Raw genomic sequence first — 27,983 nt, forward strand, 5'->3', positions numbered from 1 at the left:
ATTTTGTCATTCCGTTTGCAACACATCGAAATATCCATTTTCGACCCTATAAAGTATATATATTCTTGATCAGCGTAAAAATCTAAGACGACCTAGACATATCCGTCCGTCTGTTTGTTGAAATCACGCTACAGTCTTTAAAAATAGAGATATTGAGCTGAAACTTTGCACAGATTCTTTTTTTGTCCATAAGCAGGTTAAGTTCGAAGATGGGCTATATCAGACTATATCTTGATACAATGGACAAAATTGTCTAAGTGAGTCTGATCTTAGGCTGTCACTATAACCTTTCCGCCAAAGCTCCGGTAGCCAAATTGGTAGCGAGCTCAAATTAACGGGGCGAGTATTGTGGGTTCGATTCAGATCGGAGGATTTAATCCACCACTATTACAAAGTTATTGTGACAGCATAATGGACAAAAAGGATCGAATATGCGTTATTTCAAGTAGCCATTGTGATCTAAGGGATGTCTCTGTGGTTGTATCTCTGTCCGCCTGCAGGTTGGAATTATTCTATTGTTTCTAAAAAATCCTTAACATTTATAAAAGTAAGGCTTATTTCTGGCTGAATTGATGCGTAAGCAAGCTAAACTGTCGCATCTGGGGTGAGGAACAGTCAAACGTCGTACAAAAGTTACTGATGCATCCCAAAAAACGACAGTTTGGTGTTAGATGATGGCATAGTCGACACATTTCTCTTCAAAGACAACCGTGGAAGACCCTTTACCGTCAACTGTCAATTTTATTTTGGATTATGTGATGCAAATTTGAGTGTTTTGTCACATTTAAGATAACTGCAATTCGAAATCAGTTTTGTGTTGTAAAGCTGTTTTCTTAATATTTTCTACAGAAAAACAAAATTGAATTTTGGCCTTCAGAAAATTGAAATTTTCTATATGCATTGCAAATTAGAGGAATATCAATTGACCATTATCGAAAGTTGGGGTTTGCCGGTCTTAGTCCTTATTTACTACTGAGAAACTAAAACTTACTTGTGTTGCTATATGCTAAGGTTTCTGTTTGGAATTGAACCTACGACATAGGCACAAATAAGCGAACCACATTGTCAAATTGGCTGGCGGTGTGCTTGCTTCCTATTTGTTTTAATTGACTTTATGCAATGTTTCTTTGCATAAAAAAATTGACAAATCTCGCGTGGTTTGAAAACAACTTTTAATATTATCAATGTGTTTGCAGATCTCAAGGTAGCTCTAAATATTATGTCTTATGTGCATAGGGAGTGCTCTTTCGTATCTTTAATGATAGCACAAACTGCTGACCTAGAAAATAAATATTTCTTCCCACCAACAAAAAAATCTCATAGTAATAATAATGTCATCAATATGAGCAAGATATGTGATTTATTGATGGAATATGGCCGCTTCGTAGTGATTAAGCTATCAGTTTGGAATAAAAAAAATAATGGCACACAAGTTATCCATATGGGATCTTAATGGTTATTGAGAAGAAGCTTTCTGACATTGTCGCAGGCAATGGCATCATTACCAAGATTCGCTTAAGAATCACCATAAGTTACAAATAAATCTCTAACATGCATTTTACCGTTGTTTTTGTTGCTCTGGTTGATGATGACAATGTTGTTGCCTTTGAGGTTGTTGTATTCTCTGCTTAATGGTGTGGAGATTTATGAGGATGAAATATCTTCCTCCATCAAAAATATTGTAATTTGCTACAAAAACAATGTCATCTCTTTTAACCAGGGTAGACATAGGGACAGTTTATAAAGGTATGTATGTATGAGTACTTATGTATGTCTTTATATAGCCATAAACAAATATTGTATATTTGCGGACAAAACGATAGAGCGAAAGAGAGCTAGAGTAATGTAGAAGTAGAAGAGGGGAAATGGAACAACTCAAAATAATTGAAATTAAGCGAAGAAAAACTCGAGAAGAAACTTCAAAAGGAATACTCAGAGGCAAGTGTTATGCAAAGGATGATGAAAGTCATGATAATAGTGAGGGGCTGGTTGGATAACGAAAGAAATACCTTTTGGAAAATAAAATCTGACTTGAATTCAAACGAGAAGAAAGGAAGACGTCAAAAATGAAAAGTGCTTGGAAAATATAAATGCTTAAAATTAAATTAAATAACAAAGACAAAACGAAAAATTTCAACACTAAAATACACACACACACACATTTTGAAGGCGTAACATACCATAGCATACTAAAGCACACGATCTCAATGTAGCAATGTAGTAGTAATGAGCCAAAAGGAAATACACTTTGCGTCGCTAATATAAAATCACAAGCGGCATACTTTTACTTTGCCTTAGAATCGATGATTGTATGATGTATATGGTTATACAAATATTTTCCAAACAATTTTTGATGATTTCGTATTCTTTGTATATAAACCTGATCTTTTGATCTCATAAAATCGGATTTTGGATGGATATGGCCGCTATATAGACCGATTTCCAGACTTAAAGTCATGAAGCAATAAATTGGCCATTTTTCAGATCGGACTATATTTGTGGTTCGGATCGGACTATATATGGATATAGCTGCCCTCTAGACCGTCCGCCCGATTTCCCGATATAGGGTATTGAGGCCATAAGAGATCCATTTATTATCTGAATTCGATGAAATTTGGCACAGTACGTTCTGGCAGACCCCTACCCATTCCTGTCAAATTTCTCGATATAGAGTATTTAGCCCATAAAAAGAGAATTTTTTATATGATTATGATCAAATTTTAAACAGTGCGCTTTGGTACCCCTCTAAACCTTTTTGTTGAATGTCGTCCAGATTGGGCCATAAAGGATGTGGACCAGATACTCTATACCGGGAGATCGGTCTATATGGCAGCTATATCCAAATATGGACCCATTTGGATGATATTAAACAAACAGGTATAGAAGTCTATCAAAGCGAACTTTTGAAAATTTCATCCAAAACGAATGAAAAATTCTCCTTTTATGGGCTCAATACTCTGTGTCGGGAGATCGGTTTATATGGCACTTATATCGAAATATGGTTCGATCTGTACGATATTCAACAAACAGGTATAGGGTATTTACCCAATAAATACCCAAGCGTTGGGTATTTACCCGGTATTGGTAATGGAGAGATCGATTCATAAGGGAGCTATATCAGGTTATAGACCGATTTAGACCGTACTTGGCACGGTTGTTGAAAGTCATAACAAAACACTCCGTGCAAAATTTGAGCCAATTAGGATAGCAATTGCGGCTTCCAGGCCCTCAAGATGTCAAATCCGGAGATCGGTTTAAATTGCAGCTGTATCATGTTATAGACCGATTTGGAGTTAACTTGACACGGTAGTTGGAAGTCATAACACACGACTCTGTGCAAAATGTCAACCAAATCGGATAACTATTGCGGCTTGTAGGAGCACATGATATCCAATCAGGAGATCGGTTTATATGGGAGCTATGTTCAAATCTGAACCGACATGGCCCATTTGCAATCTGCTGACTGACCTACATCAATAAGAAGTATCGGTGGAAAATTTAAGCAGATGTTTTCTTCGTTCGAGCGCTGTCGTGATTTGGACAAACGGACCGACGGACATGGCCAGAATATCGGGATAGAATATCCTATGGTGTTGGGTTCAAAAATAATTATGAACTGTTTCTACTCAATGGAACTGTGACCTATGAACTGTTTTTATTCTATGGAACTGTGAAGGGTGTTTTTTTTACAGTGGTGAGAAAAAATTTACATTTTGCTGTGTCAAACGGTAACTTTTTCACTACGCAAATATTTGACATTTCTGCCGGAGCAAAAACTAGCGAAGCCATATTAAATTATCAAAATTTATTGAAAATCACCCATGAATTGCTTAAAAACAATTGTTAAGTAAACTTGTAATTAAATATTTGGGCATTGTTCACTGATAAAAGTCTCTTTGTATTAATGCTTTTATTGTACCAAGATTTAATCAACATGCAAAGGCCGAATGTTCGCTGTTCTTTCAACCATGAAGCATTTATCATTAATTTTCAAATGGCAATGTCAAAATACAATATTTTTTACAAAATCATAAACAAATAAATATGTGTGCGTAAGCGGCACTGAAAAAAATTTGGCCCAATATTTATGACTTCCTTATTCGTCGGCTTTTAGCGATGAAAAGGAGCCAAATAAAGATGCTATCTTTAAATTAAATTTCCTATTTACTAACGGACATGACCATCCATTTCAAATTTTGACAGCCGAATGATTCTTATTTTTCTTCATGACTGTCCTAAAAAAATCAAACATTTAAAGACGCTCTTATTAGTAAGATTATTTTGCGTATTTAATTACGGTTCACTCTTGTCTTGTCCTAAAGTCAATTTTCTAAATTTCAATGATAATTTGACCTTAATTTTAGATTTTTGTCTGTAATAATAAGACGCAAAGTTAAGGATTTATTAACCTACCATTTAAAATAAAATTTTAATATGAATGAAAACATTTTTCACCTAACGGAACGTTTCCATAAAAAGTTGGATAACTGATCATCCTTAAATTAAGTTTGCTTATCTTTGGCTCAAACCTTTAAAATTGGGACAAGCATATTTTCAGTGCGTCTATTCACAACTAGCAATATGGAACTCTGCTCTATAAATGTCAAAATTTGCTTTGCTTCTCTCAGAAACCTTATTAGCCGCTGGGCTACTAAAAATTATTCCGGCGGAGCCGACTATGTAATACCCTTATAAAACACCATATGTTTAAATGGGTCGATATCACTATGTACACCTAGTGGAAATCATAGAAAAAATGTTGTACAAAATTTTGAGAAGATCAGTTATTACATGCGCTTGCACAAGCCTTTGTAGTGAAAATCGGGCGATGCATATACAGTCAATCAAATAAATTTCCATGCACATGTGTCAAGCAAATAAAATTGCTTTGTTCACACCATTAATATATAGATATTGAATTTTTTTGGCACTGAACTTCAATGGAATATAGATCATTACATATATAACCGTAAAAAGGTACAAATATAGCAAAAACCCTCAAAATGATCGGAAATTTAAACCAGAATTTGGATGTCGACTTCCCCTGTATAGTCTCACTTCTCTCATAAAGTAGTTTTCAGGCATTGTTAGGTGAAATCTTGTATTATTTGATATTTTTTCGAGTAAATATCCGTTTTGGTCTATTGGTTTCACGTGCTTTTCGGGTGTAAAAAGTTCCTAACAATCACTTGATTATCATTCTCGATTCAGGTAAAATGTGATGTCACCGACCAGACATGTGTTTTTGTCTTAAATGCTCAATAAATAAAATCGGGAGATCGGTTTATATGGGAGCAATATCGGGCTATATATCGACTCAGACTGTATTTGGCACCCATGTTTAAGGTCATAGAGAAATTCACTGTGAAAAATTTTAGCGAAATGGAATAAGATTTACGCCTTCTAGTGGTCAAGAAGTATAATCGGGAGATCGGTTTATATGGGAGCTATATCAGATTTTAGACAGATTCAGACCATACTTTGCACGCATGATAAAGAAAAAGTCACTGTTCGAAATTTCAGCCAAATCGGATAAGAATTACACCCTCTAAAGGCTCAAGAGGTTAATTCGGGAGATCGGTTTATAAGGAAGCTATATCAGGCTATGAACTGATTCAGGACATATTTGGCACGCATGTTAAGGGTCATAGAAAAAGTCGATGTCATATGGGTCGCCGACGTCCGCAAAGTCGTAATGATCTGACCGCAATGCGTGCTAATACAGCAGCTCTATGCTTGCTGAAAAAGCAGTAACGTCTGCTTTCCCATTTTCAGCAGACAAAAACCGCTGTTTTAGTAAACATTTTTGCTGTTTTGAATAACAAATTTGTTTGAGCGTATATCAAAACATGAACCGATGTGGCCCATTTACAATGTCAACCGACCTAACCTACACTAATAGGAAGTATTCGTGCAAAATTTGAGGTGTGAGCTGGGCCTCTGATCAATATTTCGATTCCCACCATCCTATGGTGGAGGGTAAAAGAAGGTATATATCTAAACGAATACACACTCTTAAAAAAAAGTTTGCTGAAAATAGCAAACACTGTTTGCTGAATATTAGTATCTAATTTTGCTGCTATTGTAGCAGTAGTTCTGCTATTAAAGAAGTAGTTCTGCAATTTCAGAGCAGCAGGCTTACTGCTGTTGTTTTCTGAAAACGACTGTTGCTTAATTATGAAGAGGATGTTAGAAGAAAAAATAATATACAAACGTTAATGTGTTTCTCAGTGGATGTTTATAATCACCACTGAATGTATGTATTATATTATCTTTTTTCTTTAAATTTAGATATTTAGACTGGCCATATACAGATTAGTAGAGCAATAACAAGAAATTTGAGCGACCTCAGCCACATTTCGAAATTTATACTAATGATTGGATCAGGTAGCTTCTTTACAGTAATATTCCACACATTATAATCATCTCTTTCAACAAAATTTCTAAAAATGCCTAAACTAATCAAAACAAGTAACAGGAAATACAAAAAATAGCTCTACATTTTTGTCAGCAGATTTTGTTTGCTGATTTAGCTGACCGAAATGTTTGCTAATACAGCAGCCGTATGTTTACTGAAACAGCAGTAGTGTCTGCTTTCCAATTTTCAGCGGACAAAAACTGCTGTTTTAGCAAACATTTTTGCTGTTTTGAATAACACATATTGTTGAGTGTATATAAAAATGAATCGATTTAAATTAAATTCGATAGTTTTTCTTATGGGCAAGCCTTGTGAGATCGAGATAACCCAAAGGTAGGAAGAGTAAGTAAATGCGCAAATTATACTCCTACACTCATAGAAATTTGTTAGTAAAAACAGCAAAAATGTTTGCTGTAACAGCAGAAAGTCTGCTCAAAATGGGAAAACAGTAATTTGTTGCAAAAACAGCAAACATTTTCTGGTGTTTTTAAATATTAAAAAGTGGAGGAAAGCTCCAATATGTCCTAAATATTTCAAAAAATTTTATACTTCATCCAATCCAACATATAGCGAAACATTTTTTCCAATTTTCTACAATTTGGTAATTTTCGAATCGAATTTACATAACAGCAGACTAAATAAATCGTACTACTATTATAATTATGCTTTCAAGCAAAAAATTTACTCCTAAAATTGGCAAATTGTTTATTAATATACAGCAAATGCCTCAATTATTGTTTAGTAGTTCAAAAATTTTAAATGGATTTATTCAAAAGTGTTAAATTTTTAATTTAATATCAGCAGACAGTGTTTGCTAATGTCAGCAGATTCATTTTTCTGGATGTATATTAAGTTTGGATAAATATCAAAGAATCTGTGTAATAAGGTTTAGACTAGCTGGCATCTTCTGTATTTCGATTTATACCTTGAACTTTAATGCGTTTTGCTCGAACCGCTGGTAGCACTTGAAACTATCTAAGTGAGGCAGAGTGTGTTTTTTTCCCTCTTTGGTGTTGCAGCAATACGTTTAAGAACACATAATTACGAAATGGGTGTTTGAATTCAGATGCCCAGGGAACTAGTAGATAGATACTAAGGGCATTCATTACATCACAAATTTGTATGGTAATACATGTAGTATCTAAATACACACACACATACTCAAACGTAAATCATTAAAAGAATAATATACACACATACTATCAGTCACATACAAACTCACTTTGAAGGAAATATTAACGCTATGCTTCTTCTATAGTATGTATGTAAGTGAAGTTGCTACAATATATGCTATATAATACAAAATTAACTTCGTAACTTCCATCGTAATGTGGCGCATGCAAGGGCACAGGTGCAAAGTAAGGTGAGGCGAGGTGAAATGAAGTTGAGGGGCATTGTGCTGGGTTAAGTGGATGGAAAAACTCTTTAACTCTTCGAGATGTCGACTTTGGAAGCCATTTTTTTCAACGTTGTTAAACAAAGAACTAAAACATGATTACTCAAATGCAAATACTATAAAGTAAGAATGATGTGAAAGGAAAACTGCTTCAATTTCATTTGATTTTTCCAAATTTTCTGGAAATCTATTGGTAGACGATAATATTGTTACTTATGTTACTTATTTTTATCTGATAGCACTCCCAACAGTGTTGGTTCCGTTTCCGCTTTTTATGGGTTGTTTACTTTATGACACATCTTGTGTCATAATCATTTATGGCACATTAAATCATTATAAATATTTGAAAAGCTTAGGATTAAAATAAAAATGTTTACGAAGATGGTTAATATTTCCAGACTTTTTAATATTATAAAAGCTGTTTTGTATACTGACATCATTTGGGAAGCACTGGTCATATATTCCCTTTTCAAACCGTACAAAACCACTGTGGTACAGGTGCATTTGTTTGTAACACCCAGTAGGAAGAGAGATAGACCCATTGATAAGCATACCGATCGACTCAGAATCACTTTCCGATTCGATTTAATTTTAATTTGTGTACATATTACAGCTCGCAATTTTCACCCGATCGTCTTCAAATTTGACACATAGATTTTTTTTTGGTGTAGAGACGAAGCCCTTTGAAATTTATCTTCGTCCAATTAGGACTAATATTGCAATAATGTGGTCATTTGTTAAGCGATTCTATTGAAATTTGGCGGACAACAATTTCCTCTTGACTTTTGACATTGCTGGTGAATTTCACAAAAATCAGTTCAACTTTAGATAAAGCTTTCAAATATATCTATATATATATATATAAATTAATTTGTGTTTGTTTGTAGGTTTGTTTGTTTGTTTGTATGTTTGTGTGTTACTTATAGACTCAGAAACGGCTTAACCGATTTTCTTGAAATTTTCACAGATAGTGCAAAATGATCCCGTGAAGGGGGGGCGGACCCTCCCCCTTACCCTAATTTTCCAAAACGCCAGATCTCGGAGATGGGTGGTGCGTTTTAAGCGAAATCTTTTGTGCTCTCATATAGCACCCTGAAAACAAAAATTTTTTTTTTATATACATATATATATATATATATATATATATATATATATATATATATATATATATATATATATACTGACCCGGGCCCGCTCCTCTGCGCCTTCTTTTACTTTATATGGAACAATCCGTATGGTACTGAACGGAATTAGATCACAATAATACTGGAAAATTATACTAAGAAAGCGACTCTGGGCTTAAGTCATTTGACTTGTACTAAAGTTGTGGTAAATACTATAATAAGCCCGGCATGGGATAAGTATGAGCACCACACAGGCTGGAACTTTGAGCTCTGGGGCCGAATAACCGCTTTTGTATCAAATGAGATTCAAATTTGAGATTTTGCACGACGTGTTTTGCTATGATATCCAACAACTGTGCCAAGTATGGTTCAAATCGGTTTATAACCTGATATAGCTGTCATATAAACCGATCTTGGGTCTTGATTTCTTGAGCCTCTAGAGAGCGCAATTCTTATCCGATTGGAATGAAATTTTGCACGACGTGTTTCGTTATTATGTCCAACAACTGTATGGTTCAAATCGGTTCATAACCTGATATAGCTGCCATATAAACCGGTCTTGGGTCTTGACTTCTTGAGCCTCTAGAGTGCGCAATTCTTATCCGATTGGAATGAAATTTTGCACGACGTGTTTTGTTACGATATCCAATAACTGTGCCAAGTATGGTTCAAATCGGTCCATAACCTGATATAGCTGTCATATAAACCGATCTTGGGTCTTGACTTCTTGAGCCTCTAGAGTGTGCAATTCTTATCCAATTTGAATGAATTTTGGCACGTAGTATATTGTTATGATATCCAACAACTATGCCAAATATGGTTCAAATCGGTTCATAACCTGATATAGCTGTCATATAAACAAATCTGGGGACTTGACTCCTTGAGCTTCTAGAGGGCGCAATTCCTATCCGATTAGGCTGAAATTTCGCAAGACGTTTTTTTATTGTTACTTTCAACAACTGTGTCCAATAAAGTACAAGTCGGTTCATAACCTGATATAGCTGCCATATAAACCGATCTGGGATCTTGACTTCTTGAGCTTCTAGAGGTCGCAATTATTATCAGATTTGCCTGAAATTTTGTACGACGGATTCTTTCATGACCATCAACATACGTGTTTATTATGGTCTGAATCGGTCCATAGCCCGATACAGCTCCCATATAAATCGATCTCCATATTTTACTTTTTGAGCTCACAAAGAGCGCAATTCTTATTCGAATTGGCTGACATTTTACACAGGTCTCCAGGTCTCGCTCTAATAGCAGAGCAAATCTTTTCTTATATCCTTTTTTTTGCATAAGAAGAGATGCCGGGAAAATAACTCGACAAATGCGATCCATGGTGGAGGGTATATAAGATTCGGCCCGGCCGAACTTAGCACGCTTTTACTTGTTTAGTCTTTAACGTGATTTCAAAAGTGGCCTAAATAGAAAAGTCCGTCCGATAGGCATCTGGGGAATTGTACAGCCACTATGTGAACCAAACGAAGTGCGGAACATGATTTTTTAGCCATTCTTGGGTTACTTGTGCTTTATGTGACGGTGCCGAGTCTTGTTGGTACGTCCATGATCTACGACCATCATCTTTGCTTGCCCACGGCTTCAAAACACCTACCAACGTTTTTTTCCGACAATAAATTGCATTTACTGTGACTCGATTTGAGCTAATCTTCAAAGGGCTCATGTCTACCGCGGTACCATTCAATCTACAATTGGCTGTTTCTTACATTTCCCCAAGATGGCATCACTTGTTCTTGACTCATAGTAATTTAACTGGGGAATTTTCCCTTGGCTACAATTTTTTGTCAGACTGGGATGACCATTAATTGAGTCATTTCAACCTTTCGTAGCTCATTTATTTTGTATAAATTAGCCCTAAATACGAAAAAGTAGGTATTTACTTTTTTATACTAACCACTATCAGAATAATTTCGTCATTCTGATTGTAACACTTCGAAATATGCGTCTGAGACCCCATAAAGTATATACATTCTTGATCGTCATTTTAAGTCGATCTAGCCATGTCCGTCCGTCTGTTTGTCTTTTGAATGCACGCGAACTTTCAAAGGAGTAAAGCTAGCCGCTTGAAATGTGGTACAAATACTTTTTATTTGTGTAGGTCGGTTGGAATTTGATATAGCTGCCATATAAACCGATCTTGGGTCTTGACTTCTTGAGCCTCTATAGGACGCAATTCTCGTCCGGTTTGACTGAAATTTGCAATTGCTGTTTTGTGATCACTTCCAACAACTGTGCTTGGTATGGTTCAAATCGCTCCATGTTTTGATATAGCTGCCATATAAACCGATCATGGGTCTTGACTTCTTGAACCTCTAGACGGCGCAATTCTTATCCGATTTGACTATAATTTTGCACGTAGTCTTTTGGTATCACTTTCAACAACTGTCTAAAGTATGATTCAACTCGGTTTATAATCTGGTATAGCTGTCATTTAAACCGATCTTGGATTTTGACTTCTTGAGCCAACGGAGCGCGCAATTCTCATCCGATTGACTGAAATTTTGCATAAGGTGTTTTGTTATGACTTCCAATAACTGTGCTAAGTATGGCGCAAATCGTTACATAACCTGATATAGCTGCCATATAAACCGATCTGAGATCTTGATTTCTTAAACCTCTAGAGGACGCAATTCTCATCCGATTTGGCACAAATTTTGTACAACGGTTTCTTTTCTGACCTTCAACATTCGTGTCTAATATGGTCTGAATCGATCAATAGCTTGATACAGCTCCCATATAAACCTATCTCCCGATTTAGCTTCTTGAGCCCTTACAAGGCGCAAATCTTATCCGAATGAACTGAAATATTACACAATGACTTCTACAATGTTCAGCATTCATTTATGGTCCGAATCGGACTATAACTTGATATAGCTCCAACAGCATAACAGTTCTTATTCAATATTCTTTGTTTTCCTAAAAAAAGATACCGCGCGTAGAACTCGACAAATGCGATCCTTGGTGGAGGGTATATAAGATTCGGCCCGGTCGAACTTAGCACGCTCTTACTTGTTCGTATTATAATTACACTCAAATACTAAAATTTTAACTTTTATTTTATTTTTTTATCAAGTAACAATTCTATTCGATTGCTTCTGTACTCACGAGTGGATTTCGTACAGCTGATGCTCGACTATGCACTCGTTAACGAATGCGTAAATTTCGAATGTCGATAGAATTTATTCGTTAACGGTAATACCAAAACAAAAATTTTCGAACAATTTTACTCGTTCTCGATGGGAGCTATTGGGCGCATCCACAGGTTGCGGATAGAGAAACGTTCACACGGGCAGCTGTAACTGCAGTCGCGGACCATGAGCGATATCGAGCGGATAATGTCACCGGCTCTTGCTTAAATACTGTTGGCTCCTTTAAATACCCAATGACCATCATGTTTCTTAGATGAGCTTGCAATGCTATAGGGGCTTGACAGAAAGAAGTTTTTAAAATATAAATATGTATAAAAAAGATTGATTTCGACGTTAAGTCATTTAACCGCGAATTGTTGTATTCACATGGTGGTGAACAAATAAACTCGACTTAACCCATTAACGCCGAATGTGCAGAAAAACACTCAAGAAAAGGTGTCCTAAAGAAATGAAAATTGACTTGGATGTTTTTAAGGCTCCAAAAATTAAACAAAAAATGTTCTCAAAATTCTGAGGGGCGAGATTTCTGGAAACCGTTTTTGAAACGTGTAACTATGCTATCGTCGTTATACAGCTCGTGGTTCATACGACGCCTATATTCTCCATTAACACAAACTAGTCCATATATTTTACGAAGAATCTTTCTCTCAAGCACTCCAAGCGTCTGCTTTCACAAGTACGCATGCCGCAGAACCGCAAAACAACACAGGTAGTATCAGCGTCTTGTACAGTGCAATTTTTGTCTGTCGAGAGGTGGCCTTGTTTCTAAACTGCTTACGTTTTGGGGCGTTTTGGGAGATTCATAGAGATGATAGGTGTTGATTTGTCCTTCTCGGGTCTTTTCCAAGATTTAACGCAGTGTGAATATCTGGTCTATGGTGGATTTACCAGGTCTAAAGCCACATTAATTGGGCCGAATTGTTTGATTGATTTAAGTTTTTAATCTTTCACACAATATTTTGTATGGGGAGGAAACTTTTTCCTCTGTAGTTGGTATATTCCGTCTTGTCTCCTTTCTTATGTACGGGACGTAGTATGCTGAGGTTTCAATCATCGGGTATGTATTCATCTAGCCAGATTGCGCAGACGAGCTGTTACATACGCTTTGTCAACGTGTTGTCTTTGGCCTTAAATGGTTCAGTCGGGTCACTGCTACTTAGACCTCATTCTGACTAGAAGGTAAACATTCTTTAGCATCATCAGAGATTGGTTCTGTGGTATCCTCTTCGCCGCCATCTTAGGACACTAGCAGTTGGGAAAATGTTCTTTCCATATCCTCAGCATGCTACGTGTGTCAGATACCAGATTCCCTTTTTTGTCTCTGCGGGAGGGTGTGCCTGCACCAAAGCCATCAGTTTGATGTGTAATTCCTTGGTAGAGTTTCCGGACTTCATTCTGACTCTCGTACATTGCAATTCGCTCAAACTCACGTCTTTCTATTTTCTTTTCCTTTCTGCGAAATAGGCATTTCTCCCCTCTCCGTTTCTCCTGATACCACTCCTTCACCTGGTGCGTTGCTACTGAGTGTAGGGTTGCTCTGTATGCCGCATTCTGTGTTTCAGTAGCATCTCGACACTCTTGGTAGTACCATGGGTTTCTTGAGGGAGGCCCCCACTACCCAAGTCCGGATTTCGCGGCATTTTCCATTCAGTGGGCAATGGTTTGCCACTGCGCCGTTATATCATCGGGACAAGGAGTGCTTCAGTAATATCTCGATACTCTTGGTAGTACCATGGGTTTCTTGGGTACGGATTTCGGGGCATTTTTCATTGAGTAGGCAATGGTTTGTCACTGTCCCGTTATATCATCGGGACAAGGAGCGCTTTCAACAAGCAGTTGGGTCAGTCGAGTGGAGTATGCCGTTGCCATCTGTTGTGTTTAGAACTTTTCAATGTCCAGCTTCCGTGCAGTATCAGATCGTACTATTCTCGCCATGCTGAGACGGGTGCGAACCTTTGCTGCAACAAGGTAATGTTCCGAATCAATGTTCGCTCCTCGAATCGATCGTACATCTAACACGCTGGATGAATGCCTTCCATCTATTACAACATGTTCAATTTGGTTTCTTGTGTTTTGATCGGGTGATAACCATGTGGTCGTGTGAATCTTTCAATGCTGAAATCTGGTGCTGCTAACTACCATGTTCTTTGCCGGGGCAAAATATATTAGCCTCAATCTAAATATTATGGGAAGTTTCTTCGTGTAGGCTAATCTTTCCGACTGTTAGACCAAAGATATTTTCCTTCCCTATCTTTGCATTAAAATCTCCCCGAACAGTTTTAATATCATGGGCGGGGGAGCGGTCGTATTCTCTCTCTAGGCGCTTATAAAAAATATCATTGGTCTACGTCCAAGTCTTCCGTCGGGGCATGGACACAAATAAGGCTGATGTTGAAGAATTTGGCTATTATGCGGATTGTGGCTAGCCTATCTTCCATCGGAGCAAAATTTGGACAAGGTGTTTCAGCCTCCGACTAACCACAAATCCACAGTCAAATTCATGCCTCGAATTATGGTAGCTATAGTATAGTTCGTCACCATTTGGTGTTGTTGTGACGCCACTCCAACGTACTTCCTGTAAGGCTGTAATATCTGCCTTGCACTTCTTCAATACATCGGACAGTGCGTATACGGTACCTTCTCTATAAAGAGTCAGGACATTTCAGGTGCAGATCCGCAAACCGCTTAAATCAAGCGAAAAACAAAAATTAAGGTATTTTAGAAAGTTTTTTCAATAAAGACTAATCAATGAAAACACTTTTTTTGACCAGGTTAGGTTAGATTATGTTGAAAAGAGGGTGCGCTCGATGCCACTATGGACATACACCTAAGCCAGCAATCGGTTTGTTGTGTGCTCTAAAAACTAACAAGTAAAAAGGTGTTAAGTTCGGCCGGGCCGAACTTTGGATACCCACCACCTCGGGTATATATGTGGTTATCTTTCATCAAAATCCAGTGAAAATTGCATACCTTATGTCCCATAGCAGTTATAACGAAATATGTTCCGATTTGGACCAAATACTAATAAGTACAAGTCACTGTTCAATTGAGTATAACAAAATATAGGTCTTTTTAGTAGCTATATCTAAAAACAAACCGACCTGAACCATATACAACATGGATGTCGAAAAGCCCAAAATAAGTAATTCTGTCAAATTTCAGTGAAATCGGATTATAAATGCGCCTTTTTTGGGGACAAGACTTTAAATAGAGATATCGGTCTATATGGCAGCTATATGCAAATCTAGATCTAGATCTAGACCAAATTGCAGAAATATATGGAGGGGCTTAACTTAACTCTCTGTTCCCGTCGGCGGATCGGTCTATATGGGGGCTATATCAAGATATAGTCAGACATAGCAAGACAAGTATGTCAAGGGGCTTAACTTAACTCTCTGTCCCAAATTTCGGCAACATCGGACAATAAATACGCCTTTTATGGGTCCAAAACCTTAAATCGAGGGATCGGTCAATATGACAGCTATATACAAATCTGATCTGATCTGGGCCAAATTGAAGAAAGATGTCGAAGGGCCTAACACAACTCACTGTCCCAATTTTCCGCAAAAATCGGATAATAAATGTGGCTTTTATGGGCCTGAGACCCTAAATCGGAGGATCGGTCTATATGGCAGCTATATCCAAATCTGGACCGATCTGGGCCAGATTGACGAAGGATGTCGAAGGGCCTTACACAATTCACTGTCCCAAATTTCAGCAAAATCGGATAATAAACTGGGTTTATATGGGCCTAAGACCCTAAATCGGAGGATCGGTCTATATGGCAGCTATATCAAGATATAGTCCAATATAGCCCCTCTTCAACTTAACCTGCTTAGCAAAAAAAGTAAATCTCCTTCTTACACTGCAAGACTGTTCGTGGCCTTACCGTCCTGTCAATAAAGATGGTCACACTCGACGTCCTCGCGTTAGCACTACACCACCTCACGCATTCCGTGATTGTCCGAATCAACGCCTGCAAGACAGAATTGGAATGGTTTCTATCATCGAGCCATACTTGGCTTGACCATAGTAGATGCCATTGTGTAAAGTTACAACCAATCGGATAAGAACTACGCCCTCTTAATGTTCAAGAGGGAGTAATTCTTATCCTTATCATATCTACGGTCAAAGCAACAGAACTAACAAAGTTCTACTAGAATTTTCGTTGAAAAATTTCATTAAAATGTAGTTTTTACTAAGAATTTCATTACAATTTTGTCCCTAAGAAAACTTATTTTGTAGAATATCATAAATGGGAAATTTTATCATTTTAATAAATTTTACTGAAATTTTTTGTTTAGAATAAATTTAATTTAATTTTTTTCTTTAGACAAAATCATTTTGTGGGGCTCGGGCTCGAGGGCCCTCTTCTCCTGACGATGTCCCTGGCTGCCATATAAACCGACCGTGGATCTTGACTTCTTGAGCCACTGGAGAGCGCAATTCTTATCCGATTTGGCTCAAATTTTGCATGAGGTATTTTGCATGAGGTAACCTGATATAACTGTCATATAAACCGATCTGGGATCTTGACTTCTTGAGCCTCTGGAGTACGCAACTGTTATCCGATTTGGATGAAATTTTGAATGTTTTGTTTTGATACGACTTCCAACAACGGTGCAAATATGGTCCAAATGGGTTTATAATCTGATCTAGCTCCCATATAAGCCGATCTCGGATCTTGACTTCTTCAGCCGCTTTCACTTTGGTCTCCAATAGCCAAAATAAGTATGGCCGCAATCGGATTATAAATTGATATAGCTCCTATAGCATAGCAATTCTTATCCATTATTCTTTGTTTGCCTATAAAGAGATATCGGGCAAAGAACTTGACAAATGCGATCCATGGTGGAGGGTATATATGATTAGACTCAGCCGAAGTTACCACGCTTTTACTTGTTTATTTTCCAAAAATTCCAAATAAAAAAAAAAAACAAAAATTAAAAAAAAAATTACTGCGTCAATATAAATGATCTAAATAATGATAATACAAAATCTCATCAAAATCGGATAAGGGAATCGAGGTTCATGCGTTAATGAGTTAAATTGTTAACACTTTCCAGTGACGACTGTTTAACGATTTTTCGCGTGCGTAAGAGTGTCTTAATGAACTTGTTTGGATCCACGTTGATGATGGACAGTAAAATACCAACGGTATCAAGAGTTCATAGACTGACTCCTTTTTCTCCAGGATAAATTTTGTAAATGCGTGCTGAGTTCGGTCGGGCCGAGTCTTTTATACAACCACCAGGATAAAGTAAAAGAATTGTTAAGCTATTGGAACTATGTCAGGTTATGGATCTATGCGGGCCATACTTGGTTCGGATGCTAGAAACCATAGAAGAAGTTATTTCAGCCACATCGGATAAGAATTGCGTCCTCTATGGGCTCAACTAGTGCAAAGGGAAAATCGTTTTGTATGGGAGCTATATCAGGTTATATATATCAGATCTACTCGAGCCAATTTTTTGGCAATTGTGTTGGAAGTCAAAGGCTTTTGACTCGGTTGATCATAATAACATATATATGAAGATCAGAAGATTTTTAATTTCAGTGATACTTATATAAAACCGGTTAAATTATATCTTAGTAATCGGTCAATTCTAGTGCCCATATCAAAGTCAATTCTAGTGCCCAAAGGAGTTCAACAAGGCTCAATAATTGGTCCGCTCCTTTGTTCGCTCTACGCAAACCATCTTCCAACCCAGATAGTCCATAGCCAAATCCTTATATATAATGATCACATTCAGTTATTTCTGAGTAGCTCTGTAAGTGTGAGGCAGCCACTGCGGCTATGGGACTTAAGGCGATGGGAGAATGGATTGAGGATGGGAGCAGCTCATACCATCGCGGTGACATCTAGGCGACGATAAGTAACCAGGAGGGAGGGGAAGAGGTTTCCGATCGGATACCTGAGATGAACCTTGAAGTCGAGTGCTAGCCACTGCTGCCAGAGGCACAGTCTTGGATTGACGGAACCCTAGTATTGCCATCTGGAAGATCATGTTACACGGATGGATCAAAGCTAGATGACAGAATGGGCCTGGGGTTTACATTGAGAACCCAGGGACTGAGATCTGTATTAGACTGCCTGACCATAATACGGTCCTGCAGGCGGAGACTCGGGCGACCACGGAATGCGACAGTAAAATTGCCATAAGGCAATAACAACCAGGACGGTAAGGTCACGAACAGTCTTGCAGTGTAAGAAGGAGATTAACGCCTTCTCTGAGGATGGCAAAATTCGCAGCCGGGCCATAACGGAGTAAGGGGAAATGAAAGGGCAGACGATTTGACGGTGAAGGCCAGAGGACTGCCGTCAATAAACTTGGTTAACCCGAAGCCTTTCGGGTCGACGCAGACCGAGTTAAGGAAGTGGGCGACGAATGCGCATGCAACAATGTGGAACAGCGAAACGGTCGGTAGGACGGCGAAAATCCTATGGGGGGATCCAGATCGTGAAAAGAAGAGGCTATTACTGAAAGGAAGCAAGAAGGCGGTCAGTATAGCTATTGGTATCATAACGGGACACATAGGACTACGAGCTCATTTATGTGGTTCTTTTGCTCGTTTTCATTGCTAAAATCCTACGAATAAGGAAAACCCTTAATTTGTGGGCCAACTATTTTTTCGGTGTAGCTTCGATCTTGTGGATTCTCCACTATTCATACATAAAATGATTGTGAAACAAACATCTCGATATCTCCATGACATATTAAAAAAATTCTCATAACAAGTAAAAAGGCGTTAAGTTCGGCCGGGCCGAACTTTGGATACCCACCACCTCGGGTATATATGTAAACCACCTTTCATCAAAATTCGGTGAAAATTTCATACCTTATTCTCATATACCTCATACCGATCTGAACTATTTATATACGACATGGATGTCGAAAAGCCGAACATAAGTCACTGTGTCAAATTTCAGTGAAATCGGATTATAAATGCGCCTTTTATGGGGCCAAGACTTTAAATCGAGATATTGGTCTACATGGCAGCTATATCCAAATCTGGACCGATTTGGGCTAAGTTGCATAAACATGTCGAAGAACCTAACACAAAGCACTGTCCCAAATTTCGGCGAAATCGGACAATAAATGCCTCTTTAATAGGCCCTAAACCTTAAATCCAGAGATCGGTCTATATGGCAGCTACAAATCTGGACCGATCTGGGAAAAAATTTAAGAAGGACGTCGAAGAGCCTAACCAAACTCACTGTCAGCGACATCGGACAATAAATGCGTCTTTTATGGCCCCAAAACCTAAAACCTAGATATCGGTCTATATGGAAGCTGTATCCAACTCTGGTCCGATCTGTGCGATATTGCAGAAGTATGTCAAGGGACTTAACTTAACTCACTGTTCCAAATTTCGGCGACATCGGACAATAAATGAGCATTTTATGGGCCCAAAACCATAAATCAAGAAATCGGTCTATATGACAGCTATATCCAAATCTGAACTGATCTGAGCCAAATTGAAGAAATATGTCAAAGGGCCTAATACAACTCACTGTCCCAAATTTCAGCAAAATCGGATAATGAATGTGGCTTTTATGGGCCTTGCACCATAAATCGGAGGATCGATCTATATGGCAGCTATATCCAAATCTGAACCGATCTGGGCCAAATTAACGAAGGATGTCGATGGGCCTTATACAATTCACTGCCCCAAATTTCAACAAAATCGGATAATAAATGTGGCTTTTATGGGCCTAAGACCCTAAATCGGCGGATCGGTCTATATGAGAGCTATATCAAGATATAGTCCGATATAGCCCATCTTCGAACTTAACCTGCTTATGTACAAAAAAAGAATCTGTGCAAAATTTCAGCTCAATATCTCTATTTTTAAAGACTGTAGCGTGATTTCAACAGACAGACGGAAAGACGGACAGACGGACGGACATGTCTAGATCGTCTTAGATTATCCAATTCGCAGTTATGTAAGGTTTATGCGAATTATTAGATTTCGATCCATAGTGATATCTGCAAAATCATATATATTCAGCTATTGGTAAAATTTTAACGCGTTTATATCTTTTGGGTATTTACCCCACCTATTTATGATGAGCAGACGAAGTGGATAATAGGAGGTGTACATCTTCTGGAGGCAAACAGTGTTTGAAGATATATATACAAAAGAATATCCTCTAGAATATCTTTCGGTTTCATTTGAAGAATGCTACCAAATAACTCCTTAACAGACGGATATGGATTCGAAAGGGAGAACAATTTTTTTGGGGAAGCGAAAAAAGATTACCGCACCAAAACACTGTCTTCAACTAATTTCAATTGCCTTAGGCTTAGCCCAACCTCCACAGGGCTTTCTGCGTTTATGCTTATAGGTCTTATATGTGGGAAAATATTCATAGATTGATTTTGGCAAAGAAACCATTCAAGAGCTCGTTAATACGTTTCCACAGGTTGCAAGCTTATTTTAATAACAGTACAATTTAATTGATAACTTATTCGAAAACAATTTTAATTTAAGAGTTTAGAGAGATCAACCTGCTCGAAATTGCAAAGGAGTCTTTACCAAATTGGAGGACGCTGTGGAATAAAAGCATCCCCGAAAAGATCGTGACGCTAATTAGGGAGCTGTATACGATTGCATAAATCTCAGTCCGTTTCAATGGAAAAGAGAGCCGTCCTTTCGAGATCAATAAAGGAGTGTAGCAAGGGAGCATCTTGTCGCCGACGCTATTTTTATACCCACCACCGCCGGATGGGGGTATATTCATTTTGTCATTCCATTTGCAACACATCGAAATATCCATTTCCGACCCTATAAAGTATATATATTCTTGATCAGCGTAAAAATCTAAGACAATCTGTGTGTTGAAATCACGCTACAGTCTTCAAAAATAGAGATATTGAGCTGAAATTTTGCACAAATTCTTTTTTGTCCATCAGCAGGTTAAGTTCGAATATGAGCTATATCGGATTATACCTTGATATAGCCCCCATATAGACCGATCCGCCGATTTAGGGTCTTTGGCACATAAAAGCCACATTTATTATCGGATTTTGCTGAAATTTGGGACAGTGAGTTGCGTTAGGCCCTTCGACATCCTTCTTAAATTTGGCCCAGATCGGTCCAGATTTGGATATAGCTGCCATATAGACCGATCCTCCGATTTAGGGTCTTAGGCCCATAAAAGCCACATTTATTATCCGATTTTGCTGAAATTTGGGAAAGTGAGTTACGTTAGGCTCCTCGACATCCTTCGTCAATTTGGCCCAGATCGGTCAAGATTTGGATATAGCTGCAATATAGACCGATCTCTCGATTTAAGGTTTTTTGCCCATAAAAGGCGCATTTATTATCCGATGTTGCCGAAATTTGGGACAGTGAGTTATATTTGGCCCTTCGACATCCTTCGTCAATTTGGCTCAGATCGGTCCAGATTGGGATATAGCTGTCATATAGACCGATCCTCCGATTTAGGGTCTTAGGCCCATAAAAGGCGCATTTATTGTCCGATGTCGCCGAAATTTGGAACATTGTGTTAGGTTAAACCCCTTGACATAGTTCTGCATTATGACACAGATCGGTCAAGATTTCTATTCTTGATCAGCGTAAAAATCTAAGACGATCTAGACATGTCCGTCCGTCTTTCCGTCTGTCTGTTGAAATCACGCTACAGTCTTTAAAAATAGAGATATTGAGCTGAAATTTTGCACAGATTCTTTTTTTGTACATAGGCAGGTTAAGTTCGAAGATGGGCTACATCCGACTATATCTTGATATAGCTCCCATATAGACCGATCCGCCGATTTAGGGTCTTAGGCCCATAAAAGCCACATTTATTATCTGATTTCGCTGAAATTTGGGAGAGTGAGTTGTGTTGGGCCCTTCGACATCCTTCTTCTATTTCACTCATATCGATCAAAATTTGGATAAAGCTGCCATATAGACCGATATCTCGATTTAAAGTTTTGTCTTAAAAAAAGACGCATTTATAATCCGATTTAACTGAAATTTGACACATTGACTTATGTAAGGCTTTTCGACATCCATGTTGTATTTGGTTCAGGTCGGTTTATTTTTAGATATAGCTACTAAAAAGACCAATATTTTGTTATATTGGGTTGCCCAAGAAGTAATTGAGGATTTTTTAAAAGAAAGAAAATGCATTTATAATAAGACTTAGAATGAACTTTAATCTGTGAAAAAATTTGTCAACGCCGACTATATGAAAAATCCGCAATTACTTTTTGGGCAACCCAATACATAGTTGAACAATGACTTGTACTTATTAGTATTTGGTCCAAATCGGATCATATTTCGACATAACTGCTATGGGACATAAGGTATGCAATTTGCACTGGATTTCGATGAAAGATATTTTACATATATACTCGAGGTGGTGAGTATCCAAAGTTCGGCCCTGCCGAACTTAACGCATTTTTACTTGTTAATTTTACTAGATTTCGTCCTACAGGCGACAAAGGTTGCAGTACCCTATGGCATTCTCTGGGATATAAACGACTTGTTTGGAGACATCGACTACGTTGTACATGCGAGATGATACAGCGAGAAATGTCCTAGCCTAGAATCTATAAGGACGGCGAAGGAGGGGACTCAAGCCAATGCTTTGGCCAACGATAGAGCTAGATGGACAGAGCTTGGTGATGCCCTATGTTCACACCAAACATTTGGGCATTGGACTTTGTATTTTGAGAACTCGTGGGGGTTTGTCTGTCTTTTCGGAAAAAAATGATCCCACTATTGTTATCCACATATCTTTTACTAGAGGCAAACAAAAATTATAAAAAATGCATTTTAAACGCATCTACTTTCAGTCCTATTTAAAGTGTAATGAGCTAAATTGAAATTTTTTTTTTGGTACGAGGTGACCAAGTCCCACCCCACGGCCCTCTAGGAAATGTTGGTTAGCACTTCAGATATAACCATATAAAATTTCGTGGATGTATCTTTATCTGTTAAAAAATTACAGAATTACTTCCACTAAATTTTTTCCAATACCACTGTACGACGTCCAATGTCGGATGTAGTACTATCTATGGTATCAGGGCACCCAAGTAGTTTGGGTACTTTTGTAAAAAAAAATCGTTCAGTATTTATTTTTTGATTTCAAACGACACTTATCTGCAAAGCGCAGAAAAAATCATTTTGATATCTCTATCCTTAAATTATTATCTTATATTATTTTTTAAATTTTTTTCAATTTAAGTTAGTTTTCAAAAACGGAATGTTCAATGTGGATTTTTCTGATATACGAACATTGAAAATTCAGAATCTCTAATAATTTTCAAGGTGTAGGACCTTTTTATTTTTATACCCTCCACCATAAGATGGGGGGTATACTAATTTCGTCATTCTGTTTGTAACTACTTGAAATATTTGTCTGAGACCCCATAAAGTATATATATTCTTGATCGTCGCGACATTTTATGTCGATCTAGCCATGTCCGTCCGTCTGTCCGTATGTCCGTCCGTCCGTCTGTCTGTCGAAAGTACGCTAATTTCCGAAGGAGTAAAGCTAGCCGCTTGAAATTTTGCATAAATACTTCTTATTAGTGTAGGTCGGTTGGTATTGTAAATGGGCCATATCGGTCCATGTTTTGATATAGCTGCCATATAAACCGATCTTGGGTCTTGACTTCTTGAGTCTCTAGAGGGCGCATTTCTTATCCGATTTGAATGAATTTTTACACGAAGTATTTTGTTATGATATCCAACAACTGTGCCATGTATGGTTCAAATATAAACAGATCTGGGGACATGACTTCTTGAGCTTCTAGAGGGTGCAATTCCTATCCGATTTGGCTGAAATTTTGCAGGACGTATTTTATTATGTTTTTCAACAACTGCGTCAAATAAGGTTCAAATCGGTTTATAACCTGATATAGCTGCCATATAAACCGATCTGGGATCTTGACTTCTTGAGCCTCTAGTGGTCGCAATTATTATCCCATTTGGCTGAAATTTTGTACTACGGATCCTCTTTTGACCATCAACATACGTGTTTATTATGGTCTGAATTGGTCTATAGCCCGATACAGCTCCCATATAAATCGATCTCTCTATTTTACTTCTTGAGCCCCCAAAGGGTGCAATTCTTATTCGAATTGGCTGACATTTTACACAGGTCTCCAACATATAATTTAGTTGTGGTCCAAACCGGACCATATCTTAATATCACTCTAATAGCAGAGCAAATCTTTTCTTTTATCCTTTTTTGCCTAAGAAGATATGCCGGGAAAATAACTCGACAAATGCGATCCATGGTGGAGGGTATATAAGATTCGGCCCGGCCGAACTTAGCACGCTTTTACTTGTTTTTTGATTTCAAACGACACTTTTATCTGCAAAGCGCAGAAAAAATCATTTTAATGTCTCTATCCTTAAATTATTATCTTATATTATTTTTTAAATTTTTTTCAATTTTAGTGTTAGTTTTCAAAAACGGAATGTTCAATGTGGATTTTTCTGATCTACGAACATTGAAAATTCAGAATCTCTAATAATTTTCAAGGTGTAGGACCTTTTTATTTTTTAATGCTAGTTCAGGCGCATCATTTCGATTAATGTTTGATTTTTTCGTTTAAATAATTTAAGATCCTCGGTATGTTGTCCAGTTTACATTAGGTATTTAAAATAATTGGTTCACTTTGGATGATGTTCTTTCGCACATAAAACGTATAAGGAATGAGATAATGTTTCAGCAGCAATACTTACTCACTTCAACGTTGGCGGCGTGGCCTTGGTGACAAATATCAAGTGACTTTTCTTGTCATGGTACTTTCCCAACAAGTCATCTTTATGGGGCTCCGTTAACATTTTAAAGACTTTTCTTTTGTAAATGATCCTGATTGTGAAAGTAAATTTTCTGTGCTTAGTAAAAGGGGCCTTTTAAAGAAATAACATTCGCAATTTGTTCTCTGTGTGGTTGACAAATGACCAATGTTCCCTTTTCTTTGCTTAATGTGGCTATACATTCGCAATTTTTCAGAGTTCACAGAATTCTTACGTGTGAGTGGAGGTTCAGGTCTCTTATTGGGAGTTTGTGCTTTTGTTTAAGTTGCAACTTCATAGGCCGGAAATGAAAATATCTCAAAATACCGGAAATGAGTTGTGAGTGGTTTAATCTGTTGTTTGGTTGGCTGTAGAATGGTAGTTTGGTGAGTTTGCAAGTTAGTATTTGGTAAACAATTAAACGAACAGGAATCATCATCAATTTCCCGAGAGTGTTAAAGATAATCAACGAAGTCATGAACGAAACAAGGGAACGTAAACAACGGCAAGAGCGAAATGTTAGTAAAGTAAGGACAATAGCAGCCTGTCAATCATTTCAGGCTTGGCAAAACAGTAACATTCATCAAAAAAATTTGTTATACACTTACAATGACGCCAGCAGGAGGCCTTTCTATTTGTCCCCGTTTTTCCTCATCCATGCGATTGATCGGTGATGTAGATCGCGAAGATTTCCTGCGGGGGGGCTTAATGGGCATTGCCATTTGAGCAGCTTCTACTTGAGTTGCCGTCTGCGCAGCTTTAATGTCCTGTCCTACCTCAAATGTCTTTGCGGTTTGAGGGAGTCCGCCATCTTTAACTTCCGCTCCTCGACAAACCAATGGTGGGGTATTGGTAGACATGGAGTATGAGCGTTTTAATTTTGGTGGTTCGACCACCTCATCAATATCCGTTTCAATGGTAACGGTGGTGGTTTTAACGCTTGGGACCGCTGCAAAGGTTGTCACTCCCCCTGGTTCCGCATATATGTGTTCGTAAACACCATTACCTTGCTCGAGGGGGCATCCCGGATCCTTATATTCTCTTTCTTTTACATTTCGACGCTTGACGGATCGTGCTCTTAGGTTTTGAACGGCTGAAGCTATTATACCACTCGATTGTTGTCTTTGAAGACTCAGATGAGGCATTGCCTCCGTCTGCGGCGATCCCGGTCTTGGGGTTGTAACCATGCTAGTTCCAGCGCTGGATATTCCTGCTGCTGCTTTTTCTGACGACATGGCGGCGTTGAATTCCCGCTCGACTATTTCCTGCATTTGAGGAAAGTTTATTTGGTACCTCGAACATAAAGAAATATGTCTAGAAAAGGTTTAACAATAACGGTGCTCATGAATGACTAAAAAATGGTCACGGCATCGTGAGAGCCAAGTAATGTTAGCAACGAGGGCGACTGCTTTTCTATTATTGCTATTTTTACAAAAGTAAGTTTGGGCTGGAGTTAATAAGGATCAATGAGTATTCAACTGGTTAGGGTTTAATGATTGTGGTTAATATTGTATTTGATATGTTGGAGATTAACAGATGTTTAAAGCTTCGAATAAAATCTGTTTCGCAAGTTATCCATGTTTATAGACAATAATTATTCCGAGAAGAGTTGTTTTATTGCTGCTTTTCAAACGTGGGCGTACATCAACTGTCTTATTTAATTTCCGCATGAATTGTTTAAAGAAATGCAAAAACTGGGTAAAATTCTTAAGTTTTTTTTTTTAACAATTTTATGCTCATTAAAAACAAACTTTCTTTTATTGGTGCAGAACAAAAATCGCATTATATTTGATGTAGTTAGAAAGATACAATTTGGACTTGCAATTGATCATACTTGGAATTAGGCTATAATTCTAAGAGGTACTGGAGTCAACGTCAAAAGATTCAACTTTACCTAAGCAAACGCTTTAAGATGAAACCATGAGAACACTGAATGCTTACAACTACAACCTTAAGTCACGGACTGTACATACAAATCACATCAGTTTTGAGATCAAAGGAAGAGTGGTATTCTTTAACAGATCCCTCTTTGGACTAACTAATGAGTTTCAAAGCAAACCCATCTCTTGGTAGCTCCTGAAACAATCTGCGTAAAACGAGTACTTCAGTGTCCACCATATTCCAATTCCAAGTAGACATGTAAGCCGATATGTACAACATAGAGCTCAAAGAAATATAGTTTGAGTATCTTGAGGGACACATTACACTGAAACCGCTGTTTGTAGCCTCCGGCAAGAGGATATTGAACACGTGAAGGACTTCAGATTAAAAATATTTAAATATAACTCCCTTTTCAACAAGAAATGAAAGGTCCGAGTTGGTACCGTTGAAATGTGAATTTCCAAACATAAATTTTATTTTAATTAAACAGCAGAGATGGTCCAAATGACGATTTTTAGGTTTTTGACAGTCAAAGAGTTTTAATCGTCGAAAACGTCATATATAGGGTTTTTAAACAGGGACGCTACAAAAGGATAGGATAGGATAATAGGACAGCAAGTGACACCATATTTGAAAATATTAAACATTACTACAGAAATTCGGGGTCAGTATACTCAACGTTAAGAACACTACGATGAGGATCATTTCTGGCTGAATGGCTTTCGTCAATAAGAAAAATATGCATTGTTGGATAGACAGCAATCCACACATATGCCATGAGTCATCATTGCATCCCGAAAAAATTACGGTCTAGAGCGGTTTAAAGGCTGGCGGCGTGATTGGGCCATACTTCTTCTGTGATGATCAACGCCGGTACATTACTGTGAATGGGATTCGCGTATGTCACAATCAATTTATTGGAAACCAAGTTTGGAGAACGTGTTATGTCACGAAATGCTCCAGTCGATTGGCCGCCTCGGCCGTGCGATTTGATGCCGTTAGGCTATTTCCTGTGGGCCTACGTCAAGTTGGTCTATGCCAACAAATCTGCGACGATTGATGAACTTCGTACAAATATCGAACGTGAAATTGCAACTATATCGTCCGTATTTATGCTAAAAATTTGTCAAACTTGGGTTCAGCGTCTCGACTTCTGCAAGCGTGCCCGTGGGGGCCAAGCAAAAGAAATCGAGTTCCATAAATAACGGCATCATACGTACTTTCAC

General features: G+C 37.9%; 1 protein-coding gene across 10 annotated transcripts in view; it reads right to left on the reverse strand.

The window, feature by feature from the left end:
• The window catches only part of LOC106086294 (glutamate-gated chloride channel), a 383,785-nt gene that overhangs the window by 93,417 nt on the left and 262,385 nt on the right, over positions 1-27,983 (reverse strand). For 9 of the 10 annotated variants that reach the window (XM_059360211.1, XM_059360210.1, XM_059360204.1 and 6 more), the window contains one exon: positions 25,485-26,141. The exons of the other annotated variant lie outside the window; for it this stretch is intronic. In XM_059360211.1, coding sequence (XP_059216194.1) covers positions 25,485-26,141 — 657 coding nt within the window. The remainder of the gene's footprint in view (positions 1-25,484; positions 26,142-27,983) is intronic. 10 annotated transcript variants of the gene reach the window in all.

Source organism: Stomoxys calcitrans, chromosome 1, assembly GCF_963082655.1.
Source record: "Stomoxys calcitrans chromosome 1, idStoCalc2.1, whole genome shotgun sequence".
NCBI classification, from domain to species: Eukaryota; Metazoa; Arthropoda; class Insecta; order Diptera; family Muscidae; genus Stomoxys; species Stomoxys calcitrans.